Below are 19786 nucleotides of genomic sequence, written 5' to 3' on the forward strand. Positions count from 1 at the left end.
AAATGTCCTTTTTTCACTTCATTTTATTTCAACAGCTAAAGTCAGCTTATTGAGTTCCTAAAGGTGGTAGATATTATTTGTTTGTTTTGTTTCTCCAAAATTATGTTTGCTACGGAGTGAAGACTGGGTTGAGATGGAATATAGTTTACCCATTCTGTTCTATTTTGCCAAATGCCTTATAACAAGCAACTTTATTCCAGGGGCAAAGTAGACATTTTAAAGAGTAGAGAAAACCATGTTTTCCATTTCAGCTGGAGTAAACTATTCCACCTATAGGGTGGAGGATATTACTCGAGCAGAGTATGTTAGGGATATAAAAACCTAATTATTCCATGCTAACTTACACAAATAGGGCCCAAGAGAATAAATTATTTTACACACACACACATTGTTGGTGCACCTAACCAACCTCTAGCTATGTGGCAGCACCAGAAAAGATCAGTTTTGTATCGACCTTCCAACGAATCATTACAACGGTCAGGATGATCCAAGGACTACCTGTCAACAGTATTCAAGACCAAGTCGGTATAAACCGACTTCACATCGGTATTTAGCCGACTGCTCGTATTTGCATGCAGTTGACATTGGGAGGACATTGGACTTAGGCCGATCTCCTATAAATGCCAGCAAGGCCCACGGGCAAGCTCTTCTCCACATGGGCCAACCCATGATCTCTCCATAGCTAGCAAATCTATTACAACCAACTTTCAACAAACTATGGTGGTTATCCAAAACCGCCTAACAAACAAGATCCTCCAAATCAGGTGGTTATCAAACTGCCTAACAAACTTCTCTATATAAAGAGGGGAAGAGGACTCTCCAAAGGTAAGTCAAAATTGAACTCCCCAAGCCTAAGCTCTGTTGAACTTCTGAACAAGTTCAGTTCTCTTGTTCCTTCACTAAAAGGAACCTTAACTCTCACTCTTTCCACTCACTCAACTCTTCCCACTCCACTTCTCCTTTTTTTTCACTATCTGTTCTCAAGCTCTGGCTGACTTAACCATCGGAGGGTTCTGAACTGGAGGATCCCCCCATGGTTCATGGACTTCTTTTGTAGGTTCCTTGACGAAGTTCACCATCCCAGTTCACCACTGATCTCCAGCTCAGTGTTGGACCGGCCTCATCATACTTATGCGGAGCATCATAGTAACAGATTGATGCTAGAAGAAGAGCCTTGCCTTAATTTTTGATAGAAAAATAGTGAAAAAAAGAGTGCAGAACAACTCCTTACCCTCACCATCTTCACCTGGAGGCTTGCTGGAAGCCACTCAACCCCTAGTCGCAGCTAACCCTCAGTAGTTTAACCTCTTGGTTCAACAGGTCCAATCTCTCACTGCTGCCATGCAACAACTCTAATGCATCACAGAGCAGCAACGAGAGAGGGTCCTTCTAGAGGTCTTGTCTCAGCATAGCCAACGACCAACTTGCCATGAGCTCCACCACAATCATCACCTTAGTTAGACCACCAAGTCCTCTAAAGGGGAGTCAGTTCCTGACGATGGGAAGCCACGTTAGGAAGATCTCGAATACAAAATTTAAGAAATTGAAAGACGACTGATGGAGGTCCAAGTTGGGAACTAGTCTCAAAACAGGGGAAAAATTTCGACCTGCAATCCCCTTTGTTCCAAAAAATTCTGAATGCACCGGTTCCTTTCCGATTCAAAATGCTAATGGTAGAGTCGTTCGACGGCTCTAATAATCCGCTAGATCATCTTGAGGGTTACAGAGCCCTCATGATGCTGCAAGGGATGTCTGATACCCTACTCTACCTTGCTTTTCCTGCTACCCTCAAGAAGTTAGTAAGGATGTGATTTTTCGGACTCCAATCAGAGTTCATTTTTTCTTTTAAGCAGCTTGGGAGACTATTCGTGACCCTCTTCGGCAATAACCGACCTCAATTGAAAAACACCAATAGCTTTTTCTCTATACAACAGTAGGAGGGTAAATCCCTTTGTGAGTATGTGGCGCATTTCAACGCAGCTATGCTTGAAATCAGAAACTTCAATGAGTCTATCGTCATGTCTGTCCTGAAGCGAGAACTTAGAAACAACCGTTTGATTTTCACCCTTGACAAAAATTTTCCAAATAGCTATGACAATCTGCTGGCCCGAGCTCGAAAATACACTTAGGCCGAAGAGGCAAAAAACATTCATTGACAGGTGAAAGAGAAGAATGGAAAGAAGCGGCCCGATGAAGAGGACCGTAGAGCTCAGCAAGATGAGAACTCTAGCCGACCTCAGAAGAATCGAGGCCAAGGAGCCTACCTCAATGTTTTGATACCTACACCTCCTATTTGCTCCCCATGTCCAGATCTTGATGGAGATCGAGGGCTAAAGATTTCTTTGCCGACCGAATCCAATAAAGGTTCCATTGGCGAAAAGAGATAAAAAAAAATACTACTACTTCCATCGTAACCATGGCCATAAGACAGAGGACTGCCTGCAGCTCAGAGATGAAATTGATGCCTTGATTTGCTGAGGTTACAGTGGCAAATATGTTCGAGATCGAGCAAGCCAGGCCACTGAACTTCAACAGAAAGTCGACGAGGAGACTGAACACCATAATATGCCTATTGCTGGGGTCATTAATATGATCTCAGATCTTGTTGGTGATCGAGAGGCAGTGGTTGAAGATCCCCAAAAAGACAGCACACTGGAGATGAAGCACCCAAGTACCATAAAGGAGGTGCAATGACTCACTGGATGGATGGCAGCACTCAGCTGATTCATCTCCAGATCGGCTGAGAGGTGTCTCCCTTTCTTCAAAATCTTGAGGCAAATCAAGAACTTCAATCGGTCAGAGGAATGCCAGGTCGCTTTCAATGACCTCAAGAAGAATCTCAGGTCACCACCATTATTATCAAAGTTAGTTGAAGATGAGGAGTTATATATGTAGTTATCTGTTTCTCCTAACACTATTAGCTCAGTCTTAGTCCGAGAAGATGCAGAAATACAAAGGTCGATCTACTATACAAGTAAGCTATTGCGGCATGTTGAAATCTGATATACAAAAGCGGAGAAGATGATCTATGCTCTCATTACATCAACCTGACCACTTCAATTTTATTTTCAAGCTTATTCAATCGTCATCCTAACCGACCAACCCCTAAAATCGGTCCTGCAATGGCCAGACACTTCAAGTCGATTAACGAAATGGGCCATTGAACTCAATAAGTTCGACGCCCATTACTGACCTCGATCAATAATGAAGGTACAACTACTAGCCGACTTCGTCATGGAGTGCACCATCCCTGATGAAGAGTTGATCTCAAAAAGACCTAAGTTATTGAGAACCCACATTGAGTACTACATGTTGATGGAGCTTCAAACTCCAAAGGTGATGGCTTGATCTTAGCCAGTCCTAAAGGTGACATCACTAAGCACGTCTTGAGATTCAACTTCAACACCTCAAATAATAGTACTAAATATAAAGCCTTGACTACTAGACTCAAGATGGCAAAGGAGCTCGAGATCAAAAGACTAAGAGTCTTCACCAATTTCCAACCTATCGTCGGACAGGTACGAGATCAATTTGAAGTTAAAGATCTTATAATGGCTCAATATTTGTAGAACATAAAAGAACTATCAAAAAGCTTCGAACATCTAGAAGTACTACAAATTTCAAGATCGAAAAACACTCGAGTTGATGCCTTGTCACATCTTGCTACATCGGGCTTTCCTGAGCTCAGCCAAAGAGTCCTCACCAAGTACCTAGAGAAGTCTAGCATTGAAGCCCTCCCAATCCTACAGATCAGCCATGAGCTGAGTTGGATTGATCCACTGGTCGACTATATCACCAACAGAATTCTACCAACCGATCCTGCTGAAGCAAGGAGAATTAAAAGGCAAGCCTTGTGGTACATTCTTCGGAATGATCAACTATATAAAAGGTCATACTCACTTCCTCTACTTCGATGTCTACGGCCATTTGAAGCTAACAATATTCTTTGAGAAGTCCATGAAGAAATCTATGGCAATTCACTTAGGGGGCAGGTCATTGGCATACAAAGTTATCCGACAAGATTATTACTGGCCAACTATCCAGTAAGATGCAGCTGACCTTGTCAAAAATATGATTAGTATCAAAGATACGCCAACATTCAACATCAACCCGCTGCCGAGCTCATTTCCATCATGGCACCATGGCCTTTTGCCACATGGGGAATAGACATTCTTGGACCTTTCCCAATGGCAACAAAATAGAAGAAATTCTTGGTGGTGGCCATCAACTAGTTTACAAAAAAGAAAGAAGCAAAGCCCTTGGCACAAATCATTAAGAAAAAGATGTAGAACTTTGTATGAAAGTCAATTATCCATTGATTTGGTCTATCTCGGGTTATTATCACTGACAATGGACGATAATTTGACAACCCAAAGTTCAAATGAATTCTATATCAAGCTCCATATTGACCACAGGCTCACCTTGATTGGACATCCACAATCAGATGGAGAAGCTGAAGTCACCAATCGAACTATCCTTCAAGATTTGAAAATAAGGCTCACAGAAGCAAAAGAGCTTTGGGCAGATGAACTTTACAGCATCCTCTGGGCTCATAGGACTATGCCTTGAATGCCAACCAGGGAGATGCCGTTCAAGCTCACTTTGGGAGCAGAATCCGTAATCCCAGTGGAGATTGGCTTACCTACGATCAGGATGGAAATCTTCTCCAAAGAAAGCAACTCAAATCGGCTGAGAATCGATCTAGATCTACTTGAAGAAACTAAAGAATGAGCTTCGATATGCTTGGCTACTTATAAACAAAAGAGTGGCTGAAAACTATAATGTCTGGGTAAAACCAAAGCTCTTTCATAAGGGAGACCTTATTCTCCACCAAGCCGAGGTCTCAAAGTCTTTGGAATAAGGATAGCTTGCTCCAAATTAGGAAGGATCTTATCGGATTACCGAAGTAATCCATTTGAGAGCCTACAGAATTGAAAACTTAGTTCAGTTATTCCACGCACTTAAAATACTGAAAATCTCAGAATATACTATCAATAAATCCTCAATAAAACTTTTTTAAATGTGACAAAAATGAGATCAGATTTTTGACCAAACGAGGACATCATAAAGATCAATTCTTGTCCAAATGAGGTTAGATTTTTGACGAAATAAGGACATCATAAAGATCAATTCTTGTCCAAACAAGGTTGGATTTTTGACAAAACGAGGACATCATGAAGAACAAGTTCTTGTCCAAATGAGGTTGAGAGAAATCAAGCTCTGGCTATAAAAACTCTGACCAAACAAGATAGCTTAACAAGACACTCGATCTCCGGATTGGACCTCACAAACATTTGATGTAAGACATCCAATCTCCGAATTGTATCTCACAAATATTCAATGTGGGACACCCTTACTCCGAATTGGACCTCACAAATATTCGATGTGGGCACCTGATCTCCGGGTTGGACCTCACAAACATCTTAAGACACTTGAGCACCGACTTAAACTCTCAAACGATGTACCCTTGAAAGGACAAAAGATGGGACACCTCGACTCAAGTTGGAACCCCGTTGACTGCATACAACTAGTATGGAAGACCCGGTCTACCCAATACAATGTCAAACAAAGGTACATGTCTTTGACAAAAGGTGTTATTCAATTTTGACCTCAAAGTTATAGATGTCAGAATTATTAAGATCGGTCCATCTTAAGTCAATCGGTCTGACTCCTAAGATCAAATCATCCTAACATTCTAAAATCAGAATGAATCATTTACTTATTTTATTTGGCTTAGCCTTCTCTAAGCTGTATTGGCCTTATGGTTGACCTAACTGAGGTCAGACAAGGTTTATTCTAAGCCCAACTTAAAAATTTTAAGTTCCCTACGAGGCAACTTGGACCCAGAACGGGTTGATAGAGGTCGGATAAACCTGCTATTTGTACAAAAAGAAAAAAAGAGAGATGTGTACATTTGAGAAATGATCATTTCATTGATGATAAAATTATATTACATAAGCCCACATCAGGCCAATACAAAAGTGTCAAAAGAAAAGATACAAAATTTCAGGCTTTGGCCTGAGGGGAATCGAAGGAAGGAGTTGGAACCTTGGAGGCTTCAACTACAGAGGCTTTGACTGCTGCGGCCTCAATTGTTGGGACCTCGACTGATGGTGGAGGAGCTACCTTAGCTGATGGCTGAGTAATTCAGCTACAGACTGAGGAACTACCTCAACTGATGGTTGAGGAGCTACTTCAGCTACAAGTTGAGAAGCTACCTCAGCTGGTGTGGGGGCCTCAGTAGGCACATCTACAGGCACTTCAGGGACTAGCTGACTGATGTCGAAGTCGGGAAGGAGCTTCTTCACAGATCTTTATAGAATTTAAACCCAAAGTCATAAGCTCCCTCGACAGCCTCAGTAACTTCATCCTGAAAGACCTTCGAAGCCTTGTAGTCCGCAACAGCCTTCTCTTTCTCCTTCTCAACCCATTTTTGGATTATTTTGATTCTCTTCTTGTTGGACCGGACATCTTCCTCAGCCTTCTCCAACCTGGATTCCAACTGAAGAACTCGGTCTGTCGGTGTGGGGGCCTCAGTAGGCACATCTGCAGGCACTTCAAGGACCAACTGACTGATGTCAAAGTCGGAAAGGAGCTTCTTCATTAGATCTTTACAACATTTAAACCCGAAGTCATAGGCTCCCTCAGCAGCCTCAATTAGAGCTGTCAAAATGGGCTTGGCCGATAGGGCCGGGTCGACCCGGTCCAACCCTATAAATGGGGTGGGCTGGGCTACCATATTAGTAGCCCAAATAACAACCGGGTTTTTTGGCCCACCCCACATCAGCCCAAGGGCTAAGATGGGTAGGGCTGGGCTAGCCTAGTTGGGCCAAAAAAAAATAAAAAAAAATTTAAAAAAAATCTATATTTATTTTTTTCACTATTCGGCTATTCACCATCGCCGCTGCTGCTGGACGACCGCTGGTTCCTCTCCTCTCCCTTTGGCTCTCAAATCTCGATCAGTCGACCTCTGTCTCATGCCCCCTATCCAACCGTCGGCCTCCGGGCTCTCAGATCTCCCCTCCTTGTCACCGACGTCGGCACCATCGCCTTGGAGTCCAGTCACAAGAATCAAGATCCCTTCTGCCGACGGACGCCCCATCCAACCTCTCCAGCTCTCAGAAGTCAAATCCCCCACCTCGTCACCAGCACCGCCATCTTCGAGTCAGATCCGACCGTGGTGATGCCCTCCCATCACGCCTGATCTGATCTCTGCCTAGTGCGACTGCTGCAGCAATGCCTCCTCTCCTAATTCCTCTCCTTCCTCGTCGTCGGCATCGCTGTCTCTGAGTCCGATCGTAAGGTACGCTATACGCCCCCTCCTCCCTTCCACTCTAGGCTCTTCGATTCAGCCGCGGCATCGACGATGCTCCAGTTTTTTTATATTTTGATGGGCGGGCCTGACCCGGCCCACGACCTTTAAAGGGCTGAGTCGGGCCAGATATATGTTGTCCCATTTTTTGGCTTGGCCTAGCCCGGCCCGACCCATCAAATTTTAAGCCTTTGTGGGCTAGGCCAGGCCGAACTGGGCCGGTCCATTTTGACAGCTCTAGCCTCGATAACTTCATCTTGAAAAGCCTTCGAAGCCTTGTAGTCCGTAATAGCCTTGGCAATGGCCTTCTCTTTCTCTTCCTCAACCTGTTTTTGGATAATTTCGATCCTCTTCTCGCTGGACCGAACAACTTCCTCAGCCTTCTCCAACCTGGACTCCAACTAAGGAACCTGGTTTGCCTTAATGGCCGCATCTGCAAGCTTCCTTTCATAACTGCCAATCTTGCAATGCAGGTCCAACAGTTTCTGATTTTTCTCTTTTGTTGTGGCCAGTTTCTCCTGCACTTGTTTCTTCAATTCTTCGACGATCTTGGCCTCTTTGGCCGCTTTCTCTTCAGCTGCCTTCCTATTGGCCTGCTCAGTCCGAAGCCCTTCTTCTAGAGACTTCTTATTCTCATTGAACCATATCAAATACTCATGCAAAACTTTGATGTCCAAAGCGACCTGCAGAAAGGAAATAAAAATTAAAGCAGTAAAATACCGATATATATATATAAAGAGAAAAAAAGAGAAACATCAATCAAACTGGTGTAGCCATAGTTCAATAAGTCCTCAATTGAGCAATCCCGCCTCCTTGCCTCCAGATCTCTTTGAGGCATTACCAAGCAGAGCAGCTCCCGACCAAGCTGCAGTGTCTCGAACAATGACCTCCCAGAAATGTTAAGCTCCTCCAGCGTGATAGATGATGAGGTCAGTGGAGTGCTCTTTGGAAGTTGTTGCCACTGCTCTGACGTCCAAGCTAGTCATAAAAGTTGTCGGTGCAGATGAACTTGCCTTTGATTGGGGAACCTCCTTGTTTGGGGAAGGCCGAGCCACTTTGGTCTTCGACCCACGTGAAGACCCTGGCTCTGGTTCAATGACTGGGGTGGAGGAAGGAAGATTCATAACTGGAGAGGTCACCGGAGAGGACTGGGGGACCAACCTCGGTTCCAAAGAACTAGAGGCCCCCTTATTCTTCTTTGCAATAGGGTCATTGCCCAACTCCTATCTTCGTTTTCTCACCGCCATCATCCTTTGGGGATCAAACTTCATTACTGCAAAAGAAAAAAATTCTGTCAAAAAAAAAGAAAAGAGAAGGAGAAAGAATCAAAAAAGGTGACATCGAATTTATCCCAAGGAGAGACTTGGTTGATGCCTGCATTAAATAAAGCTTGGTCAATCACCAATTGAGTTAGCTTTAGAACCTTCGTACTAAGCAGCATTGCAAAAGCTTTCTCATCCCCGGAGAGGATTTCACTATGGGAGTTCAGCTGAAGCCGAGGTTTACCCCAACTACAACTAAACCCCCAAGGTATGCTCGAAGAAAGGCTAGGACTAAGAAAGGAAGGCTAGGACCGAATTTACAATTTGGCCAGGGTGAAAAATACCACCAGCCTCTCTCACAAGGGTGTTTTTTCATGATGAACAATGTCCTAAAAAGAAAAATGCTAAGATCCACTTTTGCTAAGTCACAAAGAAGATTAAAAACTATAATCATCCGAACTGCGTTTGGAGTGACCTGGATTGGATGGATCCTATAAAAATCTAATACATTGCTGATAAAGGGGTGGAGAGAAAATCGAAACCTAGATCGGAGTGCCTCGTCATAAAAAGCGACACTCTGAGCTGGAGGTTCAATAATCCAACCATCCCGACCTGGAACGATTAACTAGAAATTTTTAGAAATTTGATACCGAGTCCTAAGCTTCTGGAGGTTGGCATCGGACATGGACTCAGCACCAGGACCAAAGTAATCCAAAAGCCCACGCATAGGAGATTCTGCATGCTGATCTGGATTATCCCAACTTGAGGTGCCCACCTCGGTAGATGACCGAGGTGAAGTTTCCACCTCGAGCTCGATTTGGGGTTTGGGTTGACCACGACTCTTGACCATCCCGACTCTTTTCCCCCTCCTCTTGCCACTGTCAAAAGACATTTTCCACCAAAAAAATGTCAAACAGGAAAAGAAAAGAGGGGAGAAAATGAATAAGGGGAAAAACCTGCAAGAAGACAGTGGAAAACTTAAAAAACCTAGAAATGCAAGGAAAGGGCGAAAGGTTGCGAAACCTACCTAGCAGATGGGGATGAGGGCTTTCTTCTTCTCCGACTTTGGCAGCAGCAGAAGTAGAAAATGGCCTGGTAGCACTCCGACAGCCTTCCACTTAGCAAAGAAACCAAAGTAACAAAAAGAGCAACAGATCGATCCATTTATAGAGGCTGTCAATGGCCCAGATCGACCTCAGCCACCGATGGATCAGTAACACTTGGCAGCAATCAAATGATTCACATAGGAGACCATTCGATGGACCCCTTTTCAGATTGAGCCATGCAGGTCACATCCATGGGATACCAGCAGCGGCCAATAGCACATCAACAAGTGGCAAGCAACCATTCAATCACTTTGGGTACGAACCCGCAAGTAATAATAATTTTCTGATTCTCCGAGCCCTCATAATTGTAGAAGGATCCGATTAGGTCATTTTCAAAAATGGTGTGTCACTTCATACCTCTAAATAATAAATACTGCCAAAAGTACCGTATGGCGCATTAATACTTGGCAACAGAGGTCAAAGATCATTTTCAAGCTGACTTCCCACACTCGATGAGATGAAAATCACTTTGGGTCTGGAAAGTGGGGGGTATGTATTGGTGCACCTAGCTGATCTCTGGCTAAGTGGCAGCACTAGAAAAGGTTAGTTTTGTACCGACCTTCCAGCGAACCATCACAATGGTTAGGATATGCCAGGACTACTTGTCAGCAGTGTTCAAGACCAGGTCGGGTATAAACCGACTTCACATCGGTATCTAGCCAACCTACTCGTATCTGCACCTAGTCGACATCAGGAGGACATCAAACTTAGGCCGATCTCCTATAAGTGCTAGCAAGGCCCTCGGGCAAGCTCTTCTCCATGTGGGCGAATCTACAATCTCTCTACAATTAGCTAATATATTATAACCGACTTCCAATAAATTATGGTGGTTACCTAAAACTACCTAACAAACAAGATCCTCCAAATTAGATAGTTATCAAACTGCCTAACAAACTCTTCTATATAAGGAGGGGAAGGAGACTCTCCAATGGTAAGTCAAAATTGAACTCCCCAAGCCTAAGCTCTACTCAACTTTCAAACAAGTTCAGTTCTCTTGTTCCTTTACTAAAAGGAACCTTAACTCTTACTCCTTCCACTTCACTCAACTCTTCTCACTCTCTACTCCTTTTTTTCACTATCTATTCTCGAGCTCCGACTGACTTAATCATCGAAGGATCATGAATTGGAGGATCCCCCTCGTTGTTCGTGGACTTCTTTTATAGGTTTCTTGATGAAGTTCACCATCTCGGTTCATCACTGATCTCCAACTCGGTGTTGGACCGACCTCATCATACTCATCCGAAGCATCACAGCAACACATATATATGTATATGTATATGTATATATACATATCTATGAATGTATATATCCAGACACACGCACACACATGCACGCATGCACGCAGACACACACACAGACATACATACATATACGTACGTACATATATATACATATATATATATATATATATAGATATTTATATATATATATGTATGTATGTACATGTATGTATGTGTATGTATATCTATCTATGTGTGTGTGTGTGTGTAGATATTTATATATATATATGTATGTATGTATATATGTATACTTACGTATATGTACACTTCTGTATATGTATATTTTGTGCGTGCACATGTATGTGCATTTTTGTCTATGTATGCATACATGTATGTGTATGTATGTCTATATGTATGTATGTGTATATATGTGTGTGTATGTGCATGTATGTGTAAATGAATGTATGTGTGTATGTCAGTCTGTATGTGTGTGCGTGTGTCCATTGGTCCACTTTTCTGCATTATTTGATCCCCAATATATGAAACATGAGCTCACTAAGTTCAAATGCAGCTGTTATTTCTCCTTTTCCAATTTGGAACTTTTTTTGCTTGGTGAAATTTTAACAAACATTGCTATCAAGGAACATGTATCTCTCACAAATCTGAAAACTTGCATGAAACATCCATTATGAATATGTTCATTTTTCCTAATATATCAATAATTTCTTGCCAATAAAACATCACTGGACGGAACAAAATTGTAGTTTATTCAATATATGTTGTCTTGACAATTTTAGAACATATATTTCCAAGTTCCAAGAACAGGCTGAATGTAATTAGTACCTAGGATAGCAAAAATGAATAAATTAACTATTTTCGACCATGATATTCCGTACCAGTCTGAACCGACTTGTATATCCTGTACCGTACTATATCGTACCGGTAGAAAACCGGTTCGGTTCAAGCCAGTTTTTTGAAAAATGGCCGGAACCGGATCCAACTGGTCTGTTCGGTATGGTATCGGCTGAAACCACCCGATATTGGGCGGTTTGGTCCGATATGGTACTGGTTCAGCTTAATTTTCTTTTTTTTTTTTTTTTGGCTGTTGGATGGGATTTTTTTGAATTTTTTATTGTTGATACGGTCCGGTATCGTACTGACTAGGAACCGGTATGGGCCTCAGTACCAGTTCCTGAAGCCTTGTTTCCGATAATTACCTAAATCAGTTTTTTAGTCATTTAAATATCAGGATTGGATTGAAAGAACTAGCCTGGATAATAATGATTTGCCTCCTCCTTTGAGGAGCTTGAACCAGATGCATTTGAAGATCCAGGGAAAGCCTCAGAAATATTAATCTGTCAAAATGACGGATCATGTTACAGTATAAGATTAAACGGTTGGCATTAAAATTACACAAGCAATTGACATTGCACTAAAATTACAAACAGTAATAGTAGCAATGGCTTAAATAGTTGGCATGATTAATTACCCCCCCCCCCCAAACAAAAAAAAAACAGTTGGCATGATTGCAGAAGAAATATAGCACCAGTAACCAGTATACATACACACCCTACATAAGTACATAACATGTCAAGTTTGTCAATGTGTACTGATATGCAAATTGTGCAACAAAGAGATGAACTGTGACGGACCAAGAAAGATTTTTTTTCTTAAAAAAAAAAAAGACAATCATTGTATCAGCTTCCTAGAAATTCATATTTTCTTAGCATAGTAATGTCCCTTCTCCGATTATGAAGCAGAAGCATACATTCAGAAAAATTAATGTTTAGATCATGGCTATTTCACAATCCAAAATAAATGGTAGCTCAGTGAAATATAAAAATTTATTAGATGAGTAAATGTATTACAACATATATCCATGTATATCAGGGGTGAACATACAGACATACGCACATACAAACAAAAACAAATATTGTTATAGCATCAGAGGTAACAGAACTACAAGACAACACTGAAAAGATTATACCATGACCATCATAAAACCCATCAACTAGATTAATGCAATTCTTGTACCGTTATTCAATAAGCATTTAACCAAATAACAATGACCTTCTGCAACTTGCTTAACATAATAATATGCTGATATTTTTGAAATAAAATAAATAAATTCCACAGTTGTGGACTTTTCTAACAATTTAAGCATAAGAGTCATGTCCTCTTGGCAGGGATAAGACAGTAGCATAGGATAATCTTGGTTCTATCAGAAATCGGGTGTAAAAATCCTGTGTAACACACTATGAACAATTATGTTATACAGAAAGTGGAATATGATGCTTTAGTAGCTTCAGCAAATTTGCTAGTGGAGAACATTTCTTAACATAAAAAATTCTATAGTGCTGAAAACAGTAATAATGCAAAAAATATGTTAGCTACACATGCCAAACCTTCTTTATGGTATTAACCAGTAAAGCTTTATATTCCCAATAAATATCCATGACAATGTAAGTGTAAAAAATGTGGGTGTCAAATGTTTGACACTAACAATTGAGCTCATAGATTATCGAGTTATTACAATTATACACACACACACACATATATGTATGTACGTATGCATATGTATATGTGTGTGTGTCTTTCAACATTTGCATCGCATAAAATAAATTTACACAATGATACAGGGGCGGGTCGCCCCTATTTCGATCCTATAGATGCTGTAGGGTCAATTTCAGTCGTCCAAGGCCTCGAGGGCCTTTGGTGGGCTACCTACCGCCTTCCCCTCCATCCATTTCGCTCCCTTCTTACCTCTCTATCTCTCTCTTTATTCTCCTCTCTCAAAGAAGGGCGGAACCTCGGAGGCCTCAGTGGCCCTCCAGCAGCCTCGGCAGGCCACCACCAACCTTTCCCTCTCCTTCCCTCCCTCCCTCTCTCTCCCTCTCTTTCTTTCACTCTCACTCCGTTTTCACCAGTGTTCCAAATCAAACACCCGAACCACACCAGTAGGCCGCCGGTACGGTCTAACACACCCCTAACCATCTGATTCGGGATGGGTTGGTGAACACTGGTGCCGTAACTCTTCGTCCACATGTAGATATTTAGCCACTGTTGTGATTTCAGCAAGGGGGATTCAGCAAGTTGTAACTAACTAGTGTTCCATCTGCGTTTCTTGTTAGTTGATAGATAATCAGTTGTAAGGAAAAACTATTCCAATTAGCCAATGGTAGTCAAACCCATGAAGCTACTTTATCCATTTGGATAAACAGATACTAAACTACAAGCTAGACAACTGCTTAATGCAGTTTCCATGTAGTGGTATATCAATCAATAATTCATATTGCTTTATCACTCTAAACCATAAGATGGAAAGAACACAATACGATATACTTAACTAAGAGTACTTATATGCATGGTTCACCGAACCGCCCCAAACCACCATACCTTCAAGCATTCGATTCAAAATGCCGGCAAAAATGGAGCAAGTGAAAAGAAAAGAGAGGAAGAAAGAGAGGAGAGGAGGGAAGGAGATCAAAGGCTGGCGGTGGCCCGCTGAGGCCTCCGGGACTCCACAGTCCTCCCCCAAAGAGATTAGAGATAGGGGGAGGGAGAGAAATGGAGGAAGGAGAAGGCAGCGGAGAGGCTGTTGGGTGGCCGCCAAACGACGGAAATCCACCTTGCAGACGTCGTGGATTTGAAACAGAGATGACCCATCCCCGTTCATCGTATTTTTTTGCTGACTTCATTGTGAATTGCATTTTTTTTAAAAAAAAATGGATGAAGAGGGGACTTGTTCCTGTTCATCATTTTTTTTTGCCGACTTCACCAGAATTGTGTTTGTTGAGACTTAGTTATTTATATTATATTATGTTATTTCATTTCTAACTTTACTTATTTTATCCTTGAGAAGTCATTATGTGGCATTATTGTAATAGGGGTAACTTAGGTGTTGATTATATAAAACCCCCTACATTAAATGGCCAGCATATACGACTGATTATCTTTTCTTTCTTTAACATGGTATCAGAGTAGATTTTCAAACCCTAGATGCTGCCTCCTCCCTCCCTAGCCGCCACCACCCATCTCTCCTCTCAAACCCTAGATGCCGCCTCCTCCCTCACCTCAAACCGAGACACCGCCTCCTCCCTCCCTAGCCATCTCCCATCTCGTCTCTTGTCTCTTCTTTTTCTATACGACCCATGCCTCTGCTCTCAGATCTCATCAATCTCAACAACAACAATAACACATTACTCTCGTACTTCTGATCGAGGTCTCAAGTTGCTGCCTGTTTCCTCAGATAGATCCGGATAAGGCAAAGATCACATTCCTACTGCTATAACTAAGACTGGTAATTACCTCAAAGAGGCGGATAAAGCGCAACAACCTAAAAGGCGGACAAGAGCTCTTAGTCCGCGAATGCCTATTAGAGCACCAGCTCATTCCCCTCCTTCCTGCGGAACTGGATTGTCGATATCGACCACGTAAACTTCTACTTATTTAACTGACCTTTCATGACTTGTTCATGAATCCACAGATGTTCTTTTGACCCCAAGTGGTGTTATTAGAGTTGCGATGCATTTGCTTCTGGTTCATTGATCTGTAAGTGAGCTATTTTATGTGATCTTGTATCCACACTCTTTGTTTGCTGTGTGCATCCCTGATCTGAACAGTTGTTGTGAGTAACATGGCTAAAGACAAAACTACATCGAGTATTGTTCAGACGACTATCCAACAGCAAGAGATATCTCAAATTATAACTATAAAACTTGCTGGGATGTCAAATTTCTTACTATGGTCTACGATGATGGAGAAATTTCTATGTGCTAAGGACAAGGTCGATTATATAATGATCCTCCAGAGTCCAGACAATACTCACCCAAACTGGAAAAAATGAAAGAAAGAGAATGATCAGGTAATTTTTTGGCTTTGAAACAGCATGTAATAGAATATTGCTGCTTCATTTATGTTTTATGACACTGCCAAGTCTTTGTGGCAAGATCTGAAGATAACATTTGCTGAAGAAAAGAATCAGAGAAAGATTTTTGATCTATATAAAAAGATGTTTAGCAACCTGAAGGGAGACAGATCTTTAACTGAATATTTCAGCAGTGTTAAAAGCATTACTGATGAACTAAATCTTTATCAGCCTCAGCCTCTGAGCAGCAACATGGAAGAGTTAAAACAACAAAGATCTGAATTGTCTCCATTTTTCTGCATGGGCTGAATCCAGAGTTACATTCTACTAGAGATCAGATGTTGGCAGAATCTTCCATTTGCTCTATGAATGAAGGCTTTGCTAGATTACAGCGAGTAGCTAAGGATAAGAAAAATTATCTTCTGTTCTATCCCCTCCACGAGAAAATTCTGCTCTTGCTGGATCAACCTTCTCACGTGGTAGATAGTGGCAGAGGTAGAGGCCGAGACAGGTCTAATGGGTCCAATCATGTTTGAGCTCATTGCCATCAACATAACCATACAGTGGACAAATGCTGGAAATTACATAGGAAGCCCTCTTAGGCAAATTCTGTTGCTGAGGGAGACCTCTCTAGCTCTTCTTGTGGCTACACTACTGCAGCTAATAATTCTGTAGAGCCCATTCCCACTTATGTCACCAAGGAGGAAGTACGCAAGATCATTCAAGGACTTCAAACTCATGTCTACCTCTCAAAATTCTACAGCAATCACTGCCCACTCAGGTACATCAGGCCTGTGTGCCACTCCTTCACATTGGATCATTGACTCTGGAGCATCTTCACATATGACAGATAGAAAGAACCTATTTTCCTTTATCAGTCCTAGTCTTAGTCATCAAAGTGTGTACCTTGCTGATGGATCTATGTTGGTTGTAGCTGGATGTGGTGACATTTCTTTGTCATCTTCGTTGTCGTTACCCTCTGTCCTCCTCATTCCTAAGTTTCCTATTAGTTTATTGTCTGTAAGTCAACTGACTAAATCTTTGGGATGTAGTGTAACCTTTTTACCTGATTCTTGTGTCTTCCAAGATCTCAGGATGTAGAGAATGATTGGTGGAGGCCATGAGAAAGGTGGAGTCGACTACTTTGATGACTTCAGGAGCTCTCCATCTCAGTTTATTGCTGCTGTATCTGCTTTTGTTCATGATATACCCACTCTTCAATGACACGCTCATCCAGGACACCCTTCACTTCGTAATCTTTGTTAGATGATCCCATCTGTGCCTAGTGAGTCTATAGTTGAGTGTGAAGCCTGTCAGTTAGGCAAACATACACATCAATCTTATCCCAATAGAGTCAAGTCTAAGAGTTCTACATTGTTTGATGTTGTCCATTTTGATGTCTGGGGACCATTACAGATCTCCTCTATTAATGGTTATTACTACTTCATGTCTTTCATCGATGACTACTCTTGGATAACATGGCTTTATCTTCTGAAGAGTTGATCTAAGATGCTCGATGTTTCCTTTTACAATGAAATAAAAACTTAGTTTGGTGTGCCTATTAAGATCTTTAGAACCGCCAATGCATTAGAGTATGTTCAAATCAAGTTGGCTGCCTTCTGTGACAATCATGGCATTATTCATCAAACTTCATATGTTTATACCCCTCAGCAAAATAGGATAGCTGAACGTAAAAATTGTCACTTTTTAGAAGTTGCAAGAATGATTTTACTTCATATATCTATTCCCAAAATGTTCTGGAGTGATGCTCTTCTTACTGCATATTTTTTAATCAATCATGTTCCTTCTCATCTTCTGAATGAAAAATCTCCATTTCAGATTGTATTTTCCAATGAGAATATGTTCTCTATCCACCTAAAGTGTTTGGATGTTGCTGTTTTGTCCATATGCATAATGTTCAAGACAAATTGTCCCTTAGGACTATTAAGTATATTTTCATTAAAAATTTTCGAACTCAAAAGGGATATAAATGCTATGATCCGGTCAGTAGAAAAACGTTTATAGGTTCAGATGTCAACATTTTGGAAGCCGCACCTTATTATTCATCTAAGGGAGAGTCATTAAGCTAGTCTGTCATTTTTGGTCCTATTCCTTTGCCTATTGTCTCTATGGAGGAAGATGAGCCTACATTAAATGCTGTGGATTCATCATGTCAAATTAAAAAACCACTAAAGGTTTACTCCAGGCGCAATAAAATTGATTGCGGTAGACCTCCTAGAGTTGAGTTACCCGCTCATACCTCCAATGATCCTCCTACTAGTCCCATAGATCCGGTTCGGTCTAATCTTGACATGCCTATAGTGTTGAGGAAAGGTAAAAGAGGAACTTCAACTTATCCTATATCCAACATCACTTCTATATTGCATCTACCCTAGAGTATTAGTTCCTTTGTATCCTCTCTATCCTCTATTTCTATTCCCAAGACATTTGCAAAGGCTATTGCTATACCAAGGTGGAAGAAAGCTATGGACGATGAGATGAAGGCTTTGCTGTCCAGAAACATCTGGACTCTTGTTATTTTGTCTGCAAGGAAGAAGACGATGAAATGTCACTCGATGTATACAGTCAAGTACTTGATGGATCAGTTGAGAGACTTAAGGTGAGATTTGTAGCCAAAGGCTTCACACAAATATATGAGGTGGATTACTTTGAAAATTTTTCACCTATGGTTCACTGGAACTTTGTGAGAGTAATTCTTTCGCTTGCTGTCAATCTGGATTGGAACCTTCATCAATTAGGATGTTAACAATGCCTTTCTTTACGATGAGCTGGACGAAGAAGTGCACATAGACCAACCTCTAGGTTATGTGGTTCATGGGGAGGAAAGAAAAGTCTGTGGACTGCAATGAGCTATTTATGGCCTTAAGAAGTCACCAAGGGCCTAGTTTGATAAGTGCAACAGAACTATTGATTAATATGGTTTTACTTAGTGTTATTCTGATCATTTTGTCTTTGTATATTGCCGGATAGTAGTGTGATTATACTTGTGGTATATGTAGACGATATTATTGTGACAAGAAACAACTTGCAGCTGATTGCTCAGACTAAAAAATGGCTCAAGGATGCATTCCAGATAAAAGATCTTAGATCATTGCACTACTTTCTTGGTATTGAAGTCGTCCGCATGAAGAACAAGCTAAATGTATCTCAACGCAAGCATACTCTTGATTATTACAAGAGACTAGTATGTTGAATTCCAAACCAGCTAAAACTCTCATGGATTCTAGTCTTAAGCCAAAAATTGATGAGGGTGAATTGCATGGAGATGGTACATGCTACAGACAATTGATTGGCAAATTGATCTATCTTACGGTGACTTGCCCTGATATCTTGTTTACTGTTAGTGTTCTGAGCCAGTTTATGGATACACCCAGCACTATCATTGGGAAGCTGCATGTAGAGTGTTAAGATATCTGCAGAGCTGTCCTAGTAAAGGGCTTACAAGAAAAGTGGTCACTATCAGCTCACTACCTTTATTGATGCAGACTGGGCTGGTTCCTATGAAGATAGATGCTCTACTACAGATTATTTACCTTCTTGGATCGTAATCTAGTTACTTGGAAAAGCAAAAAGCAAAATACTGTTGCTCGTTCCAATTCAGAGGTAGAGTATCGTGCTATGGCATATACAGTTGGAGAACTTATGTAGTTGAAAACTCTCTTGCTTGAACTTGGTCTTCCTAATCCTGAACCTATGGAAATGTTTTGTGACAATCAATCAGCTATCTACATCGCTCCTAATTCAGTTTTTGATGAACGGACTAAGCATATAGAAGTGGACTGTCATTTTGTTCGTGATGCTGTCCACAAGAAACTGATGACTACATTCTTTATTCGCTCAACTGATTAGATTGTAGATATCTTTACTAAGGTATTATCCAAACAATCATTCCATAGCTACTATTTCAAGCTGGGTTTGCAAGATCTATATACTCCAACTTGAGGGGGAGTATTGAGACTTAGTTATTTATATTATGTTATGTTATTTCATTTCTAACT

The 19786-nt window shown here is 41.3% G+C and overlaps 2 protein-coding genes across 4 annotated transcripts in view; both read right to left on the reverse strand.

Annotated features, from left to right (window-relative positions):
• The window catches only part of LOC105038860 (ethylene-responsive transcription factor-like protein At4g13040), a 43405-nt gene that overhangs the window by 8355 nt on the left and 15264 nt on the right, over positions 1-19786 (reverse strand). For all 3 annotated transcript variants that reach the window (XM_010914776.4, XM_010914775.3, XM_010914779.4), the window contains exon 4: positions 12171-12255. In XM_010914776.4, the coding sequence (XP_010913078.1) occupies positions 12171-12255 (85 nt within the window). The remainder of the gene's footprint in view (positions 1-12170; positions 12256-19786) is intronic.
• Positions 378-8540, reverse strand: LOC140859628 (uncharacterized). Its single transcript, XM_073261553.1, has 2 exons — positions 8067-8540; positions 378-7995 (listed from the first exon to the last, which is right to left on the reverse strand). Exons 1-2 carry the CDS (start codon positions 8148-8150, stop codon positions 7714-7716), a joined length of 366 nt encoding a protein of 121 aa, XP_073117654.1. The 5' UTR covers positions 8151-8540; the 3' UTR covers positions 378-7713.

Source organism: Elaeis guineensis, chromosome 1, assembly GCF_000442705.2.
Source record: "Elaeis guineensis isolate ETL-2024a chromosome 1, EG11, whole genome shotgun sequence".
NCBI lineage: Eukaryota > Viridiplantae > Streptophyta > Magnoliopsida > Arecales > Arecaceae > Elaeis > Elaeis guineensis.

Excerpts from the sequence above, each read along its gene's own strand:
- LOC140859628 (XM_073261553.1), bottom strand. The coding sequence starts at position 8,150 with ATGCCTCAAAGAGATCTGGAGGCAAGGAGGCGGGATTGCTCAATTGAG. Across the intron at positions 7,996-8,066 it reads GCTACACCAGTTTGATTGAT|GTCGCTTTGGACATCAAAGT; the intron begins GTTTCTCTTTTT and ends TCCTTTCTGCAG.